This window comes from Kogia breviceps, chromosome 18 (assembly GCF_026419965.1).
Source record: "Kogia breviceps isolate mKogBre1 chromosome 18, mKogBre1 haplotype 1, whole genome shotgun sequence".
Taxonomy (NCBI): Eukaryota; Metazoa; Chordata; class Mammalia; order Artiodactyla; family Physeteridae; genus Kogia; species Kogia breviceps.
Genome location: NC_081327.1, coordinates 11,378,642 through 11,397,550, shown reverse-complemented (window position 1 = coordinate 11,397,550; position 18,909 = coordinate 11,378,642). Strand labels below are relative to the sequence as shown.

General features: G+C 53.8%; 1 protein-coding gene across 9 annotated transcripts in view; it reads left to right on the top strand.

Annotated features, from left to right (window-relative positions):
• SPTBN4 (spectrin beta, non-erythrocytic 4) overlaps positions 1–18,909 on the top strand; it is a 74,869-nt gene that overhangs the window by 54,780 nt on the left and 1,180 nt on the right. For 5 of the 9 annotated variants that reach the window (XM_059045539.2, XM_067020220.1, XM_067020222.1 and 2 more), the window contains 15 exons: positions 1,811–2,035; positions 2,996–3,085; positions 5,647–5,925; positions 6,022–6,152; positions 7,006–7,210; positions 7,610–7,990; positions 9,279–9,523; positions 12,044–12,182; positions 12,276–12,360; positions 12,720–12,916; positions 13,519–14,138; positions 15,221–15,290; positions 16,038–16,330; positions 17,462–17,635; positions 17,781–17,823. In XM_059045539.2, coding sequence (XP_058901522.1) covers positions 1,811–2,035; positions 2,996–3,085; positions 5,647–5,925; positions 6,022–6,152; positions 7,006–7,210; positions 7,610–7,990; positions 9,279–9,523; positions 12,044–12,182; positions 12,276–12,360; positions 12,720–12,916; positions 13,519–14,138; positions 15,221–15,290; positions 16,038–16,330; positions 17,462–17,635; positions 17,781–17,823 — 3,177 coding nt within the window. The remainder of the gene's footprint in view (positions 1–1,810; positions 2,036–2,995; positions 3,086–5,646; positions 5,926–6,021; positions 6,153–7,005; positions 7,211–7,609; positions 7,991–9,278; positions 9,524–12,043; positions 12,183–12,275; positions 12,361–12,719; positions 12,917–13,518; positions 14,139–15,220; positions 15,291–16,037; positions 16,331–17,461; positions 17,636–17,780; positions 17,824–18,909) is intronic. The other 4 variants (XR_010837937.1, XR_010837938.1, XM_067020221.1 and 1 more) reach the window with 2 other exon arrangements.

Genomic DNA, 18,909 nt, shown 5'->3' with positions numbered 1-18,909 from the left:
GCTGTGTAGGGTCTTCGTTGCTGTGCGTGGGCTTTCTCTAGTTGCAGCGAGTGGGGACTACTCTTCATTGCGGTGTGTGGGGCTTCTCATTGCGGTGGCTTCTCTCGTTGCAGAGCACGGGCTCTAGGCCCGCGGGCTTCAGTAGTTGTGGTATGCGGGCTCAGTTGTTGTGGCTCGCGGGCTCCAGAGTGCAGGCTCAGTAGTTATGGCGCACAGGCTTAGTTGCTCCACAGCATGTGGGATCTTCCCGGACCAGGGCTCGAACCTATGTCCCCTGCATTGGCAGGCAGATTCTTAACGACTACGCCACCAGGGAAGTCCCTGTGCCAGTGTTTCTTTAAATACACTCCTAGAAGTGCAAGTGCCAGTGCTGGATCAAAGCATTTTGACACATATTGCATTTTGATAGGACCTGCCAAACCGCCTTCCAAAAAGGCTATACTAATTTACACCACCACTGACAGTGGCCGAGTGTGCCCGTCTCCCTGTATCTTTGCCAACACTAGATATTATTGATCTTCAAAGTTTTTGCCAGTCTGATGAATAGAAAAGGATAGCTTGTTTTAATCTGTATTATCCTGCTGATTAGTGAGACTGGGAATCTTCGTGCGCTTATTTTTTCTTCTTTGTGTTGCCTGTTCACATCTAATGCCCATTTCTCTTTGGGGCAATCTCTCTTTGCTGATGTCATTAATTTGTGCATTGAAAACACCGCAATTGAAGGCCTATTACATGCTGGACACTGTTCTAGGCACTTGGGAATACAGCCTCTGCCCTCATGAAGTTCACATTCCAGAAGCAGGAGACCAATTAAAAAAAGGCCTCACAAGTAAAGACAGTTATCTGATGGTGGTTAAGTGCTGCAGAGACAAAGGAAGCAGGATAAAAGGGAATTCTTTTGCTGTTAACGAAACTAGTGCCTTGCTCTAACACATACTATTTTTCCAGCTTGTCATTTGCCTTTAACTAAATCTAGAAATTTTGGTTGTTGCAAAAGTATTTTTTTTTAAACAAAAGTATTTTTTGTGGCCAAATTTATAAATCTTTCCCTTTACGGTTTATGTGCTTGGAAAGATTTTCTCCATCCCAAGATTATAAAAGCATTTGCCCCGGTTTTCTTAGTATGCCTTATGGATTTACTTATTCCACTTAAGTCTTTAATCCATCTGGAATTATTTTCAGCATAAAGAGTGAGGAAGGGATCCAGCTAAATTGGTCAGCGACTTGGCCCCCGACCATTCATTGAATAACCCATCCTTTCCTCGGAGGTTGGAAATGGCATCTATAAACTGTATGAATTCTCCTGTGTATTGGGGTCTGCTTTTGCACTTTCTGTGTATCCCTGTGGCACATCAGCCATTATAGCTTTGTATTTATTTTTTATATTTGGAAAGGTTGACTCTTTGGACAAATTACCTAACTTTCTGGGCCTCAGTTTCCTCCTCTGTAACATAGGGATACCACCAACCTCGAAAGGTTTTTCGGAGAACTGATGAACTAATGGGCCACTTTAGTCCAGGGGGTCAGGAAAGACTCTTTGAAAAGGTAACAGCTGAGCTGAAATCTGATTGACTGGGAAGAGCATGCCTGGTAGAGGGGATAGTTACGGCAGAGGCCTTGAGACAGGAACTAGCTTAGTGGGCTGCAGGATCAGAGAGGAGGGCAGCGCTTCTGGAAGGAATTGGGCCAGGGGAGAGTGGAATAGTGGGCCTCGACCAGGGGTTTGGCTGTCACCATAAAGGTACTGGAGAGCCACAGCGGGATCAGGAGGGAGGGTGGGGCCTGCTGACCCTACCCTTGTCCCCTACAGTCGATGGAGTCTCAAGTGGAGGAGTGGTACCGCGAGGTGGGAGAGTTGCAGGCGCAGACGGCGGCGCTGCCGCTGGAGCCGGCGAGCAAGGAGCTGGTGGGCGAGCGGCAGAACGCGGTGGGCGAGCGCCTGGTGCGTCTGCTCGAGCCGCTGCAGGAGCGCCGCCGCCTGCTGCTCGCCTCCAAGGAGCTGCACCAGGTGGCGCACGACGTCGAGGACGAGCTGGTGAGGATCCGCGCGGGGATCTGGGGCGGGGCCAGGATAAGGGGAGGGGTGTGCGAGGGTGGGGCGGGGCATGAGGCCAGAGGCGGGCCAGCGGGCAGAGGGGGTGGAGACTGGGGTGGGGGCGGGGCCATGGGACTTAGGAGGGTTCAAGGGTGGAGATGGCTGAGGGACCTATCCACTAATAAGCACATAGACTCACTCAGTCATTCAGTCCTTAACTTTTTCGCTTACTTATTCACTCATTCATTCACTCACATTTCATTAACACTTGCAATCACTCATTGATTTATTCATGAAGTTATTGATTTAGTCATCCACTCGTCCGTTATTCCTTCTTTCACTCATTTGTTTATTATTCACTTACGCACTTGTCACTCATCCATTCATTTCCTCATTCAGTCATTCACTAATTTGCTCATTCACTTGATCATTCTGGGCCCAACCCTGTGCTTACATGATGCTAGGTCACAGGAGTGGCCAAGGCAGACCCTGTTCCCGCCCACAGATGACTCAGAGTCCAAAGGGGAAGATAGACTTGTCCTAAGTCAGTGACAACGCAGTGTGGTTAGAAATGTGATGGGGGAAGCAGGGGGCTGTGAAAGCTGGGAGGAGGCATCTGGCCAATTTCCAAAGTCAGGGAGAGTTTCCTGGAGGAGGGGATGTCTGAGCTGAGATGTGAAGGAAGAGCACATAAGAGGGAGCCTGCTGAGGGAGTGGGAAGGGAATTCCAGGAAGCAAGACCTGCCTGTGCAAAGGCCAGAGGTAAGCATGAGCCTGGCTTGAGTGCAGAGCGAGACAGAACATGTCCAGAGAGGAGGCTGAAGACGTGAGCAGACTTTTAGGTGAGGAAGGGCCTTGGATGCCGGGGAGGCTTGGATGCCTACAGTTGAGTTGGGAGGGAGGGGTCCTTGCCCTGCCCCCTGCGTCCTTGCCTTGACCTGCTCCCTGATTCCTCTCCAGGCATGGGTCCAGGAGCGGCTGCCACTGGCCATGCAGACAGAGCGAGGCAATGGTTTGCAGGCCGTCCAGCAGTACATCAAAAAGAACCAGGTGAGCAGAGCCACGGCAAGGCAGTGGGTTAGGACACATTCGGATACGAATGATAGAAAACAGCTCAAGGCGGTTAAAGCCAAAGAGGGGAATTTATAGGCTCTTGTAACTGGGGAGACCGTGGACTGCAGATAGATGCATCAGGTGCTTCCAAGATGTCATGAATCTCTAATTTCCATCTTTTTTTTTTTCCTGTTAGCTTTGTTCTCAGGCCAGCTCTCCTCTCCTGCTGGTAAAAGAACTCCCAACAGATTCAAGTTTATATCCCACCAGTAAAACTGAAGAGAATTTTTCTCTCTCAATAATTTCAGCAGTAGTCCCAGGAATAACTCTTTTGGGCTCAACTTGAATCACATGTCCACGCTGAACTAATCATGGTGGCCAGGGATTTAGACAGCTCTGAATGGCCTTGTCTCGACTGAGGGCTCACCCTTGGAACCTGTAGGTGGGGTCAGCCTTAACTTTATCTGGGCTGAGATGGAGACAAGGGGATTCCCCAAATGGAAATTAGGGTCCTGTGACTAGAAGTAAGGACACTGGCTACTGGGCCATATAAAAGAAAACAACACACCAACAAGAACCGCAGACACCTATAGGGAGAGAGGACAGAGATAATTGGAGGGCTGACACCTACACCGAGCACAGTGGGGGCCTTCTGAGCCACTAAAAATCTTTGGACCTTTATTTACCTCTCTGAGACTCAATTTCCACTTATCTCTAAATAAGTAGAGACTTGGTCTAGAGCCATGGTTCTCCAATTGCTTAGGGAACCCTTTTGCAGAGGAACCCAACTGCAGAGGAACCCTTTGATCAAAGCCACTCTTTCACCAAAGCCCAAAGTAAGACATATATAAGAGGGGTAATAATAATACAGTGATGGGACCTCCCTGGTGATCCAGTGGTTAAGACTCTACGCTTCAAGAGGGAGGGGATATGGGAATATATGTATACATATAGCTGATTCACTTTGTTATACAGCAGAAACTAACACAATTAGTGTTAGTTTAAAGCAATTATACTCCAATGAAGATGTTAAAAAAAAAAAAGAAACTCCCATCCCCCCCAAAAAAAGACTCTGCGCTTCCACTGTAGGGGCACTCACAGGTTCGATCCCTGGTCTGGGGAACTAATATCCCGAATGCCACATGGCATGGCCAAAAAATAATAATACATTGATTAAAGACTTACTATGTGCCAAATACTGTCCTAGGGGGTTATATCAGTTATTTAATTTAATCTCCACAATAACCCTGTGAGGTAGGTATTGTCATTACCACCTTTTATTTTAAAAAAAATCTAAGTTGGGAGAATAGGGCATTGGAGGATGGTGGGAAGGTGAGTACAGAAATTATTTTGGAAAGACTCGTGATTACGCTGCACTTGGTGGAATTCTTTAAGAGGCTGGAGTTTTGCTTTGATTTTTGTTTTTCTATCTTGATGAAAATACTCCTGGCTGTCACCAGTGTTGGGAACAAACAAAATTGGCCCATCATTTTCACAGCTGAGGAAGCTGATCAAGTGCACTTAATGCTTAAAATTGGGGGAGCTCAGCTGGGTGTGTGAGAGAGTGCTGGCTACATGGGGGCTGTTAAACAAACAATAGCCGCTGGTGTTGATTGAGCACCTACTGCCCGCCGGACACAGTTCTAAGTGCTCCACGGTACAGCAACCCCACAAGGTAGATATTAGGGGGCCACCACTAGCTATGTGCCTTCAGCAAGTTCCTCAACCTCCCTGTGCCTCAGTTTCCTCATCTGTAAAATGAGAATGAGAATGAGAATGATGTCTGGCTCCTGGCGTTGGAGTGAGGAGTAAATGAGTGGCTGCAGGGACTTCCCTGGCAGTGCAGTGATTAGGGCTCTGCGCTTCCACTGCGGGAGGCACGGGTTCGCTCCCTAGTGGGGAACTAAGACCCCGAATGCCTGCAGTGTGGCAGGAAAAAAAAAAAAAAAAGAGTGGCTACATTATGCAAAGCCCTTACTTAGCAAAGTGACTGGCAGGCACTTGGTGTTGGCAATTATTATTAACTCCATTTACCAGTTGGGGAATCGAGGCATAGGAGAGGTTAACTAAAGTACTCAGCAATGACAGCTGGTGGAGAGAACCTTCTGGGTGTGACGGAAGAATTCTGTATCCTGATCTGGGTACACAGGTGTATAATGTGTAAAAATGTGTCGAGCCGTACCCCTAAGATTTGTGCACTTCACTGTATGTAAATGATACGCATGTAAATGATACCTGTGTTTAGGCCTGTGTTGCAACCATTAGGGGGGTAATCTTGCTATCATCGGGCATCTTGTCTGAGAGCAGAGTCTCTGGATCCAGCCTCCTGTGTTCAAATCCTGTCACCCCCTTACTAGCTGCTTGTTCTCTGGCAACGTACCTCACCTCTCCGTGCCTGTTTTCCCACCTGCAACGTGGGGGGGATGAGTGAGCGAGGACCCGCAAAATGCTTAAGTGGTACCCGGCACGTGGTGGGCCATTTGCGGCTGTTATCCTCTCCTGGGCGGCGCCAGTCGTGGAGGCGCCCTCTGAACGCTCCTCTCCACTCCCACCCCCAGGGCCTGCGGCGGGAGATCCAGGCGCACGGGACGCGCCTGGAGGAGGTGCTGGAGCGCGCGGGCGCCCTGGCGTCGCTGCGCAGCCCCGAGGCTGAGGCCGTGCGCCGCGGCCAGGAGCAGCTGCAGAGCGCCTGGGCCGGACTGCGGGAGGCGGCCGAGCGGCGGCAGCAGGTGCTGGACGCCGCCTTCCAAGTGGAGCAGTATTACTTCGACGTGGCCGAGGTGGAGGCGTGGCTGGGCGAGCAGGAGCTGCTCATGATGAGTGAGGACAAGGGCAAGGTGCGCCCGGGCTGGGGGTGCGGGGGGGGGGGCCTGGGGGCTCTGGAGCCCGGGGCCGGCCCCTGCCGCCTCATCGCGGGCGCCGTGTGCCCCCAGGACGAACAGAGCACCCTGCAGCTGCTCAAGAAGCACCTGCAGCTGGAGCAGGGCGTGGAGAACTACGAGGAAAGCATCGCGCAGCTGTCGCGCCAGTGCCGGGCGCTGCTGGAGATGGGGCACCCGGACAGGTGGGCGGGCGGGGGATCGGGGCCACGCAGGGGCGGGGCCGGTTCTTAGGGAATGGTCTGGCAGGATCTGGAGCTTCGCTGTTGGAAACTGGGGCAAGGCCAGGGTTGGACATTGGGGTGGGAGGGGTCCCTCATTGCCCGGGCTGGTGCTTTCGGATTTCGGCAAGTGGCTGGGGGCCCAGAAGAGAGGAGCGCTGCGCAGGGATGTCTGAGGGGGTGGGGCCGGGAGCACTGGGGGAGGGGGGTGATGTCTAGGTCTGAGGGGAGAAGTAAGAGCTCAGGACAGAGAAGGGTCCTCTCCCTAGGACAGAAAAGCCTGGAACACTGTGGTTGGGCATGGCCTGAGACCTCTTGGACAGCGGGTCACATGGCCTCCCTGAGTTTAAGTGCAGGGCCCACGTCTAGGAGGCTGGGCCGAGGGGTGAGATCTGAGACAGAGGCACAGAGCTAGACCTCTGTCCGCCTGAGCCTGGAGACTGGGACTGGAGGTGAGGTGGGTTGGCTGGGGACCGAAGTAGGGGGTCTGGAGTCCCACTCAGGTCGCTGGAGGGGCCAGGTGTGGGGGCACAGACTGGAAGGCTGGGAGGGAGTGGAGGGAGGGGGTGAGAGGGGGTGATGAGCTTATCAAGCTTAGGAGAGCAGAGTTTTCCCTGACCGCTGAGATGCAAGTGCTGGGTTGGCTGCATCCAAGGCTTGCAAAACAGTCCCGCGTGAAGGAGTCTGACGGGACCTGACGGGTGGCCTGCCTGCAGGGTTGCACAGCTCTGCTCTGAGCGGGGGGTGGCAGGGGGTCAGAGCTCTGTCCTGAAAGTCTCGGGGGGCTCCATCCCCGCCCCTCCCTGTCCCCCACCAGCGAGCAGATCAGCCGGCGGCAGTCTCAGGTGGACCGCCTGTACGTGGCCCTCAAGGAGCTGGGCGAGGAACGCCGGGTGGGCCTGGAGCAGCAATACTGGCTGTACCAGCTCAGCCGCCAGGTGGACGAGCTCGAGCACTGGATTGCAGAGAAGGAGGTGGTAGCTGGCTCACCTGAGCTCGGCCAGGACTTTGAGCACGTCACGGTGAGCAGCATTAGGAAGGAACAATGAGCCAGGGGCCACTGTGTCTGCTACTAAGGCTCTCTGGGCCTCAGTTTCCCCATCCATAATAGGAGAATTGTAATAGCACCACCTCACGGCTCTGTTGAGACGCAGATGGATTAATATAACGTAAAGCCCTTAGGACAGTACTGAGCACACACACAGGGCCTAACACAGTGTAAGTTATTTTTCTTGTCATCTTATTTTTATTCTTGTTGTTACTATTATCGCTACAGAATGAGTGCTCAGTAAGTGTTGGATATTTTTTACTCTGATTGTCATCATTAGTGATGTTGTTATTCGCCGCAAGATGGTGGGTTGGAGGGGGCTGGCGTGTACAGCACCTTTGCCCACCCTGGGCCCCCCATTTCCTGGTGACAGGTGCTGCAGGAGAAATTCTCGGAGTTCGCCAGTGAGACCGGCATGGCAGGGCGGGAGCGGCTGGCGGCAGTGAACCAGATGGTGGACGAGCTGATCGAGGGCGGCCACACAGCGGCGGCCACCATGGCTGAGTGGAAGGACGGGCTGAACGAGGCCTGGGCCGAGCTTCTGGAGCTCATGGGCACGCGGGCCCAGCTGCTGGCCGCCTCTCGGGAGCTGCACAAGTTCTTCAGCGACGCCCGAGAGCTTCAAGGACAGATCGAGGAGAAGCGGAGGCGACTGCCTCGCCTGACCGCCCCGCCTGAGCCGAGGCCCAGCGCCGGCTCCATGCAGCGGACCCTGTGTGCCTTTGAGCATGACCTGCAGCTCCTCGTGTCCCAGGTGGGGAGCTGGCGGCCAGGAGGGGCAGGTGGGAGGGCCTGGACAGTGTGACCAAGGGATGGGGGCAGCAGGGCAGGCAAAAGTCAGGCTGTGGACCACATTGGAATTAGACGGTAGGATAGATAGAAAAACAGACCACGGAACGGGGAGAAATCACGTGATGCGGCAGGTAGAAAACGGACCGATGGCCTGCTTCATAGACTCAGACAGTGACGGAAGAAAAGTGGTATAGCGTGCCTGATAGAAATTAGACGGTGTTTCCAGTGGAGATTGGGCAGTGGTTCTCCTAGAAACTGTTACCCAAATCCAGATGGAGAGTCTAAAAGGAATTGGCAGGGCGTTGAGAGAAATTTGGCTGTGGGGCAGATAGAAATTAGGCAGCAGGTCTCTGATAGAAATCACGTGATTTTCCTGAAAGAAATGTGGTGGTTTGGGATTTAATGAATGGAAATCAGAGCTAATAGGAATCAGGCAGTGGGTCTGTTAGGAATTAGGAGGTGGATCTGAGAAATCAGATGGAAATGAAGCTGGGGGCCTAATAGGACTCAAGCAGTAGAACCGAAGGAAATTGGGTTGCAGGTCTAACGGAAGGTAGAAATTGGACAATTATTTTATATGCATCACACAGACGACTGTTAGAAATCAGGCAGAGAGACTGATAGTGATTACATGATGGATCTGATACAAGTATGGTGGTCCCTCCAAAAGAAATCAGGTGGTTGAGCTCCTGGAGATTGAGCAGTGGGTCTAACTCACACAGCAGAACCAATGGAAATTGGGCAGGAGACCTGATAGTCATTGAACAGCGATTCTGAAGGAAATTGGGTAGTAGGGAGTGGGTCTGAAAAAATGGAGTGGAAAATATTGGACAGCATGTCTAATAGCTGTCAGGGTGGAGGAAGGGTTTCCTGAAAGAAACAAGACAGAGGTGGGCCTGAAAAAATGAGGTGGCAGACCCAATAGAAATAGAGCTCTCAGACTAAAAGAAATCAGACAGTAGACTGAAAGAAACCTGATGGTAGGTGTAAAAGAAGTCAGAATGCAGGTAAGTCAAAGACACATCGGGCAGCAGACATGAGAGAAATATGGTAGTGGGTCTAAAAGAAGTCAGAAAGTGGGAAAGTCAAAAAGAAATCAGGCAGCGGATAGGAATGAAACCCAGTTAGAATATCAAGGGTGCAGGCTCCTTCCTTCTTTAGGCTCTGCACCCAGCCAGCAGATGGGGGAAAGAGAGGGTGGAGCCTGGACCCCCGCGGAGGGCAGGTGCTCGACCTGGCATGCCCCTCAGGTACGGCAGCTCCAGGAGGGGGCAGCCCAACTGCGGACGGTGTACGCGGGCGAGTACGCGGAGGCCATCGCCAGCCGGGAGCAGGAGGTGCTGCTGGGCTGGAAGGAGCTGCTGGCAGCCTGCGAGGACGCCCGCCTGCACGTGAGCTCCACGGCCGACGCCCTGCGATTCCACAGCCAGGCCCGTGACCTGCTCTCCTGGATGGATGGCATCGCCGGCCAGATTGGGGCAGCTGACAAGCCCAGGTGCCCCTCATCTCACCTCCGGCTTCTTACCTGCCTCTGGGCAGCCACCCCCAGCCCATCAGCAGTCCCCTTCCCATAAAAAAAAAACAAAAAATCACAATAGCCAATACCTGTGTGGCACCTCTGCCTACCATGCACTGTTCTACATGCTTCTTGTGTTCTAAGACCCCTCGTCAGGCCTGGCATTGGGGCTCAGAGCACAGTGCATCCTCCTGCCTTTGTGGAGGTGTCGCAGCACGGGATGGGCTGACTCAAGATAGGGACCGGGAGGTGTATTGGGGGCTTAACCTAGCAGGCACTGATTTATTGCTCACGTAACAGTTCGATGCAAGTATCCAGCAGAAGGCTGTCCCACGGTGATTGGGAGCCAGTGTTCTTCCATCATCAGCCCTGGGGTGATTTGCTGGACCTTCTGCATCCAAGCTACAGATGAGAAAAGGAGAGCGGGAGGATACCATGGGAGCTTTTAGGGATTAAACCTGCACTCACATTCTGTTGGCTCAGTGGTGCCAACCTATCTGCCAGGGAGGCTGGGAAATGTTAGTCCAGCAGTGTGTCCAGGAAAACAAGGGCCTGGAGAGTGGTGGATACATGACATTGTTTTTGTGAACTGTAGGGCCTTGAGCCTGCATTCATTTACTCAGCAAATATTCATTGATGCCTGCTGTGTGCCAGATCGTGAGCAAGGGCCATCCCCTGCCCTGATGCAGCTTACATTCTGAGGGAGGAAGCAGGCAACAGATAAGTAAATAAACGAACACGTAATGTTATTTCAGAGAGTAATAAAAGAAAAATAGGGCAAGGTAAGGGGACCTGAGTGAAGTGATCGTGAGTTGGGGGGAAGGCTCTCCCAGGTGGAGGGCTAAGCAAGTGCAAAGGCTCTGAAGCAGGCTGTCGTCAGACATGTTTCAGCAAAGGCTAGGTGGTCCTTGTGGCTGGATGGAGTGAGGGGGGAGAGTGGGGAATGGTAGAAAATGACGTTAGAGGGGCAATAGGGCATGGTGAGGAGTTTCCCTTTGCTTGGAGTGAGATGGGAGCCATGGGAGAGCTTAGGGCAGGGGAGTGATGTGATATGATACACATTTGAGAAAGATCACTCCAGGTACCGGTGACAAATCGATTGTGGAGAGCCAGGGTGGAAGCAGGTAGGCCAGTCAGGAGGCTGCTGCCATCATCCAAGTGAGAGGTGATGTTGGCTTGGCCCAGGGTGGCCGTTGAATAAATGAGGCAGCGTGATTGATTTTAGGAATTGACAAAATCTTTTCATTATGGAAAATTTCAACTCTACACAGATGTAGCGGTAACACATAGGGAACCCACGTGTGTGCAGTGAACACCTGGCCCATCTTCATCTATACACTCCCCCACGCCCCCTCCATACCCTTGATGGAGTTATTTTAAAACAAATCTCAGATTTCATATCATTTCACAGAGTGTGTTTTCAAGTTATAAATGTCCAGTCTTGACTGATGGATTAGCTTAAGGGGCTGAGGGAAAAAGAGGAGTCACGGATGAATGATGGGTGAATTTACTGAGGTAGACAATTTCGGGGAGGGTACATTTGGGAGATAGGGGAGAATCAGGGAGATTTTTCTAGGCATACTAAGTCTTAGGTAGGAATCATTACAATGTGGGACCATCAGAAATAAATTTGGACATATTAAGTCTTTTTTTTTGCTGCACCGTGTGGCTTTTGGGATCCTAGTTCCCTCACCAGGGATCGAACCCAGGCCCTCAGCAGTGAGAGTGTGGAGTCCTAACCACTGGACCACCAGAGAAGTCCCTGGACATATTAAGACTTATAAAGCTACACTTGTTGACTGACAGAACCTTCAGAAATTTGGAATTTGCTTGGGCCATATAACAGCTTAGAATGGCACTGTCCAATAGTTATACAGTGCAGGCCACAAATGTGAGCCACATATATAACTTAAGGTTTTCTTGTAACCACATCAGAAAAAGTAAAGAGAAGCAAGTGAAGATTAATTTTAGTAATTCATTTTATTTAACCCATCATACCCCAAATATCGTTACTTCAACATGTAGTCAATATTAAAATTATTGAGATAATTTTACCTTCTTCTTTATACTAAATCTTCAAAATATGGTGTCTACTTTACACTTGAACACATCTCAAGTCAGACCAGCCACATTTCAAGTGCTCAACTGCCACACATGTCTAGTGGTTACCATATGGGACAGCACAGACTTGGGTTAGAATCATTGGCTAGTGGAAGCTCCAGAAGTATAGCTTTAGAAAATTAGAAAAATTGGATTTTGAAATTCTAGGTTAGAATCACCAAAGTGGGACATTTTAGCCCTCTGGGAAAGTTGGAATCATTGAATCAGTGAAGAAGATTTGCCCTTTAGAACTTGATCATGGGAGGGGGGGGTGTCCCGAGGTGGTGTGGAATCCCAGCCTCGGAGACTTGGGCTCATCAGGAGCTGCGTATGTGGAGGGGTGGGGGAGGTCGAGGGAGGCGGCCCATGACTCAGATTCCTACCCACCACCCACTGCAGGGACGTGTCATCGGTGGAGGTGCTCATGAACTACCACCAGGGCCTGAAGACTGAGCTGGAGGCACGGATGCCCGAGCTGACAGCCTGCCAGGAGCTGGGGCGCTCTCTGCTGTTCAACAAGAGTGCCGTGGCTGACGAGGTGGGAGGGGGGCAGCGGTCTCCCTCTGCCATCTGTGCCCATCGGGGTGGGAGCCACCCCTGATGCCTCTCCCTGCCCACCCGCCACTCCCAGATCCAGGCACAGCTGGACAAGCTGGGAACCAGGAAGGAGGAGGTGTCGGACAAGTGGGACCGCCATTGGGAGTGGCTGCAGCAGAGTGAGTGGGGCCCCAGACACACGTGGTTCAAGGGCGCAGGGATATGCCCCAGCGTGTCAGGAGAAGCCCAGAGGGTGACAGTCATGCTTTGCACACCCTGTGGGTCCTCAGCAGCAAACATGAAGGCCTGGGAGGGTGGACAAGGGGGCTGCCCTATCATTGACTCCCTGATGGCAGACAGCGAGGGGAGAAGCTGGTGCCCTCAGAAATAGCCCCCACCTCTCTCCTTCCTGCAGAGCCCAGAGCGGTCAGGGCTGGGAAGCCAGAGGGGGGTGTGGAAGGCCAGTAAAAAATATCCACTGCCCCCGTGAAGGGCCCACAGGTGCCCCCAGCACCCTTACCCCAATGTCTCTCCTCAGTGCTGGAAGTGCACCAGTTTGCGCAGGAGGCGGTGGTGGCTGATGCGTGGCTGACGGCCCAGGAGCCGCTCCTGCAGAGCCGGGAGCTGGGGAGCAGCGTGGACGAGGTGGAGCAGCTTATCCGGCGACACGAGGCCTTCCGCAAAGCGGCTGCGGCCTGGGAAGAAAGGTTCAGCTCTCTACGGCGCCTGACCACGGTCAGCACCCCATTTCCTGCCCCAGCGCCCCTCCCACGGCTCCACACTCATCTCTCTGTATGAGACAAACACATGGGCTCAGCGCTGTGTTGAGTGAGAACCGAGACACACCCTCATGGGGCTCCCAGTCCTGGGGGGTACGGGGGTGGGGGGAGAGTGTTGAAGGGGGGAGGGTACAAACCTGTCACCTGTCATCAGCGACAGTCCAGGGCTAGGATGGGGGAAGCACAGGGGGACATGAGAGCCCAGAAACACTTGTCTTGGCCTGGGGGAGTCTGATCTGAGACTTGAAGAATGAGGAGAAGAGACCATTGTGATTAAAAGTCTTAAAGTCTGGAAGGAAGGAGGCAATGGGGCGGGGGAGTGGGGGGGTGCGCAGAAAGGCACCTAGAGAAGGTGATGATTTGGCCAGTTCTTAAAAGAACACTAGGTGTTTGCAGGAGAAGATAGGAATTAAGCTCCTGGGAGAGACAGGCCTGGACAACCTTGCTTTTTCACTAATAACTAATAAACTAGGTGGTGAGGCAGACGACCCAGAGCCACCTTCCCAGGCCCCGCCCCCACCCCGCCTTTCCACCTGAGCCTGGCCCCTCTGTCCCCAGATCGAGAAACTCAAGGCAGAACAGAGCAAGCAGCCACCCACCCCCCTACTGGGGCGCAAGTTCTTTGGAGACCCTACGGAACTGGCGGCCAAGGCTGCGCCCCTGCTGCGACCAGGTGGCTATGAGAGGAGCTTGGAGCCCCTGGCCCGCCGGGCCTCGGACACGCTCTCGGCCGAGGTGCGGACCCGGGTGGGGTACGTGCGCCAGGAGCTCAAGCCGGAGCGCCTCCAGCCGCGCATCGACCGGCTGCCGGAGGTCCCAGGGAAGGTGGAACCCACGTCCCTGCCGGCTGCACCAGAGGACGCCGCGGAGACCCCTGGGGCCCCCGCGGCAGCGGAGCAGGTCCGGCCGCGGCCAGAGCGCCAGGAGTCCGTTGATCGCGCGGAGGAGCTGCCCAGGAGGCGGCGGCAGGAGCGGCAGGAATCGGCCGAGCAATCTGAGGAGGCTGCGCGGAGGCGGCGGCCAGAGCGGCCGGAGTCAGCGGAACATGAGGTGGCACACAGCCTTACCCTGGGCCGCTACGAGCAGATGGAGAGGCGGCGCGAGCGGCGGGAGCGGCGGTTGGAGCGGCAGGAGTCCAGCGAACAGGAGATGCCCACCAGAGGAGACCTGGCCAAGGGGTGAGGCCCCATGTGCCCAGGGAGTGGAGGAAGGGGGACACGGAGAGCTCCTGGAGCCTCACAGGCCCAGCGGAGAGGGCTTCCGGGCTCAGAACTGCCTAGGGAGGGAGATACATTTGTGGCACCCATTCTGCAGAGATGTGCACTGAGGCTGGAAGAGGTTGGGAGTCGTTCCCACTATCCCACAGTGGCAGTGGCTTCCTCCAGGTGCAGGTTCTCTGCTGCTGAGTTTCTGAGCCCTGCATCAAATCCCCTGGATGACCCTGGGCAGGGATTTTATCCTCTCTGCATCTCAGTTTCTCCACTGGGCTAATGGTGGAACCGTCACCTCCCTGATTGGAGTTGAGACCCTTTATCACAGTCTCTCTCAGCCTTATAAACTGGGTGCTGTAATCATATCCATTTTATGGATGGAGCAACTGAGGCTCACAGAGGGCAAGTCACTCAGCTTGGGTGAAGCATGACTGGAACCCAGGCCTTTCAGAATCCTGAGTGTGTTGTGCACATCACTTCAACCAGCTGTGTCCCCAGAAAGAGGCCTTTGGTCAGATACGTTTCAGTGACAGTGACTTCCTGACCCCTTTTAATTTTGCATTTTGTGAACATTGGCTGAGTGCCCACTCTGTGTGTGGTATGTGCTGGGGAGAGCAATGACCCAACCAGCTCCAGCCCTGCTTTCGTGGGGCTCACAGTCCAGTGGGGGAAACAGACTTGTCACCAGAGAGTGTGACCCAGAATGATCAGGGCTGGGATGGGGGAAGTCCAGGGAGCTTGAAAGCATAGGGGGTGGGAGGTAAAAGGCAACAGTATGTGCAAAGGCTTGAAGGCACCAGTTTACATTTTGGTCTTTGTGTTGCTTAAAACTCAAGAGGGGAGAGAGGTTCCATCTTCCATTTGGCAGACATGTGCTGAGCACCTGTGGTGTGTAAGGCAGACATCTGAGACAGGCAGCTGCAGAAATGGACAGGGACCTGGCATCTCAGGCTAAGAGGTTGCGGCTCCTCTAGCCAGACAGGCTGGTCTCTGGGAGAAGGCATCCCAGTTCCATTGGGTCTTTTTATGCCCACCCCCCCCACCCCCAGGAAGGCCACCCTGGCTGACATTGTGGAGCAGCTGCAGGAGAAAGAGGCAGGCCCAGGGCTCCCTGTTGGGGTAAGTTGAGCCTCGGTATGGGTGGGGGCCCCTCTCCTCAGAACCGGAGTCAGAATCCCAGAAACACCAGTGCCTAGCCCTGCCCCCCTATCTGAACCCTTCAGAGGCTCTCAGGGGATGGAGAGGGCCCCCAGATGCTTCCTCCCACAATCTGAAATTTTCTCCCTTAGAAAGATGAGGCCACCGACCTAAGAGGCTCCTACCGCCCTCCACACACACACACACACACACACACACACACACACACACACACACACTCTCCAGACTCTTCCCACATCTGCACACACACACACACACACACACACACACACACACACACACACACACACACACACACACACACAAGTAGACTCCAGACTCTTCCCACATCTGTCCTGGACTTTTTCTCTAGCCCAGTGGGGGTCTCAAATTTCCTTACCGACAGCCGTACACACACAGGAGGCCCCAGATTCCTCCTACAAAGATGCTGGGACATCTACCTGCCTGCACCCCCTACCTCCATAGGTCTAACTCCCTTCCCTCTAAGATCGAGAGGGATTCCAAACGTAGGAGTCCTGACAGACCCACTCCCATAACCTGGGGAGCCCTTAAGTGTTGGGCCTCCAACCCTGAGATCCTCCCATACTCGCCTTCAAGACAGATTGCCCTGCAGACAGATGGGACCCCCAGACCTGTGAGTTCCCCCCAGACAGTTGGCTCCCACACCCCACTATGGACAGCACCCCTCTTCCCCCTCCCTTCACACAGCCGTCGCTGCCTCAGCCTCGCGAGCTTCCCCCCGGCCGCCTGCCCAACGGGCTTGAGCCGCCCGAGCGGACACCTCGGCCGGACCGGCCGCGGGCGCGGGACCGGCCCAAGCCGCGACGGCGGCCGCGGCCCCGAGAGGGTGGTGAGGGCGGGGGAAGCCGGCGCTCGCGGTCCGCCCCGGCCCAGGGCAGCTCCGCCCCCGCGCCTCCGCCACCGCCCACTCATACAGTGCAGCACGAGGGCTTCCTGCTGCGCAAGCGCGAGCTCGACGCTAACCGCAAGTCGTCCAACCGGTGAGCGTTTGGGTGGGGCTTTGGAAGGCGGGTCCCAAGCTCAGGGTCAAATGAATGAATAAGTGGGTCTGAAGAGGGGGGTGGGGCTAAACTTCAGGGCGCTCAACCCGTGGCGGGGTAGGCGAAGCCTGAAAAGGCGGCCTTAACTTCAAAGAATCAATCAATGAACCGGAGGAGCGGGGCTTAAGGTTAGTGCGTCCAATGGGTGAGTGGGTGGAGCTTAGATGGGGGCGGGACCTGAAGAAAAAGTTATTACTACCCAATCTCATAGCAACCAACCCAAGAGTTAACTAGAGCTAATAGCCAACGATGTGAGGTCTAGTCTAGAGGGTTCTCAAGGCTCGTGAGGTGGAGCCTGGAGAGGTCCTTCAACCAGTGAGATTTATTTCAATTTCAAATGGGCCTGATAAGTGGCAGATCCCAAACTGAGGGCTGAGGGGTGGGGGGCACCTCATATAGGTTTCCAGATGGGGGCCTAACAGTGATGTGTCTACTCTTGGAGTCCCGCTCCGGATTGTCCAACCCTATTTTTCTGGGGAGAGGTGGAGCCCATAAGGGAAGCGTTGAACAACAGGAGTTGGGCAGAACAGATTGAGGTTTTGCTTGTGGAGGTAGTCTTTCCTCCTTGTGCTGAGACCAAGGTGGGAATAAACAGGGGCACCTGGGTATATTTTGATCGTGGGAGACTTCCTCCTCGGTTGGGGCTTCCGCTGAATGGGGAGACAAGAATTCCTCACTCCAGACAGTAGACCAATAGACCAATAGATCTCCCTTCAGGGGATTCGGGGTTCGGGGTGGGGGTGGTGGAGGAGTGGTGAGGAACATGCCCAAGCAGAGGCCTGTGGAGGAGACAGCTTAAGTGTTGCCTTCAGAAAATTCAGTGTGGGAGGGGATAGGGAAGGCCAACCCCAGCAGGGGCCAGCCTGGGCAAAGGCTTGGTACCCAGAGACTTAGACCCTCGTCTCAGCTCAGCAACTGCCATAAGGAAGAGCACTCCGGGTATATGGCCCAACTAGGGCAAAGGTCCAGAGGGAGGAAGGCTCAAGCATATTCAGCCCATGAAGGGTATTAATGAAGAGTACTCAGGCAGAGTGCTGCGACTCTGCCTTGAGCCCCATGTCGTCACCCCAGGTCGTGGGTGAGCCTGTACTGCGTGCTCAGCAAGGGGGAGCTGGGCTTCTACAAGGACGCCAAGGGCCCAGCATCGGGGGGCACACATGGCGGGGAGCCACTGCTCAGCCTGCACAAGGCCACCAGTGAGGTGGCTAGTGACTACAAGAAAAAGAAGCACGTCTTCAAGCTCCAGTGAGCCCCCTCAATGGGCAAGAGGGAGGGTCCAAGACCCACCTTCCCCCTCCCAGCAATACCCTGCTTCCCTGGAGGATGGTTGGTGGATGGGTGGGCTGGGCCTCTGCCTCAGAGCCCCCAGATCCTGTGTCCTCTCCCACAGAACCCAGGACGGCAGTGAGTTTTTGCTCCAGGCTAAAGATGAGGTGAGATCTGTTCCTTTCTCTCCCCTATTCGACCTCAGGAACCACCTGGCGGGCTGACTCCTGGCCCAGAGTGATGGGGCTGTGAAGAGGAGAAGCACAAGCCAGAGTTACCAGGGCTGAAATGGGAAAGCCCACGGGCAATGAGAAACCAGAAGTTCCTAATCTAGCTGGGGGGAGGTGGAAGATCAGGGGCTGGCCTGGAGGCCCCAGGACAAGGTCCAACCTCCTTGCCTTGGCCTCTGAGATGAAAGTGGAAAGTTGGGAGGGAGTTAGCTTTAAAAAAAAAAGATGAACTACAAGTGCAAAGAACCGGAAGTACAGAATCGCAAAGGGTTAACTGTGCTGGAGGAGAGTTCAAGGAGGAAAGTTCTCAGAAAGGTTTCCAGAGGCTAGATCTCTAAGGACACCACGGGTCATTCGGAGGCTGGAGTTTATTCTAAGGGCACTAGGGAGCCATGGCAGAGTTTTAAGCAAGGGAGGGTTACAGTGATACATAAGAAAGATCCGTTTGGCTACCATGTGCAAGGTAGAATGGAGAGGCTGAGAGTGGAGGTGTGGAGCACAGGAGGTGGCCAGGGCAGGAACCCAAGTGGGAGAGCACAAGGCTGGATTAGGGCAGGCCTGGGGGGAGGGGAGGAGGAGGTGGGTGAGAGACAAGAATATGAGTAGACCTTGGGACTGGGGCTAAGGGGAGAGGTCAGGGGAGGAGGAGCAGGCATGGAGGTGGTTTGAAGAGATGCTGAAAATAGTAACACTTGTTACCTCATTCATCATCACAAGAGGCTTTGAAGTAGGCCTTTATTCCCTCCATGCCTCTTTTACTTATCTTTAAAATGGAGATAAAAATAGTTTTCCATCATAGGATTATTGTGAGAATTAAATAAGTTGATACAGGTAGAGCACTTACGGGCCCGTAAAATTACAGTGCTTTGTGTCTGCTGATATTATTGCTTCTTGTTGTTTATCTCTATAGTGGGAGTTAGATATAATCCAAATGCACAGAATTAAGTGAATTAATCCACAAAAGTGTTCAGAACAGAGCTAGGCACAAAATAAGTGCTATGTAACTATTTACATGATCATCAT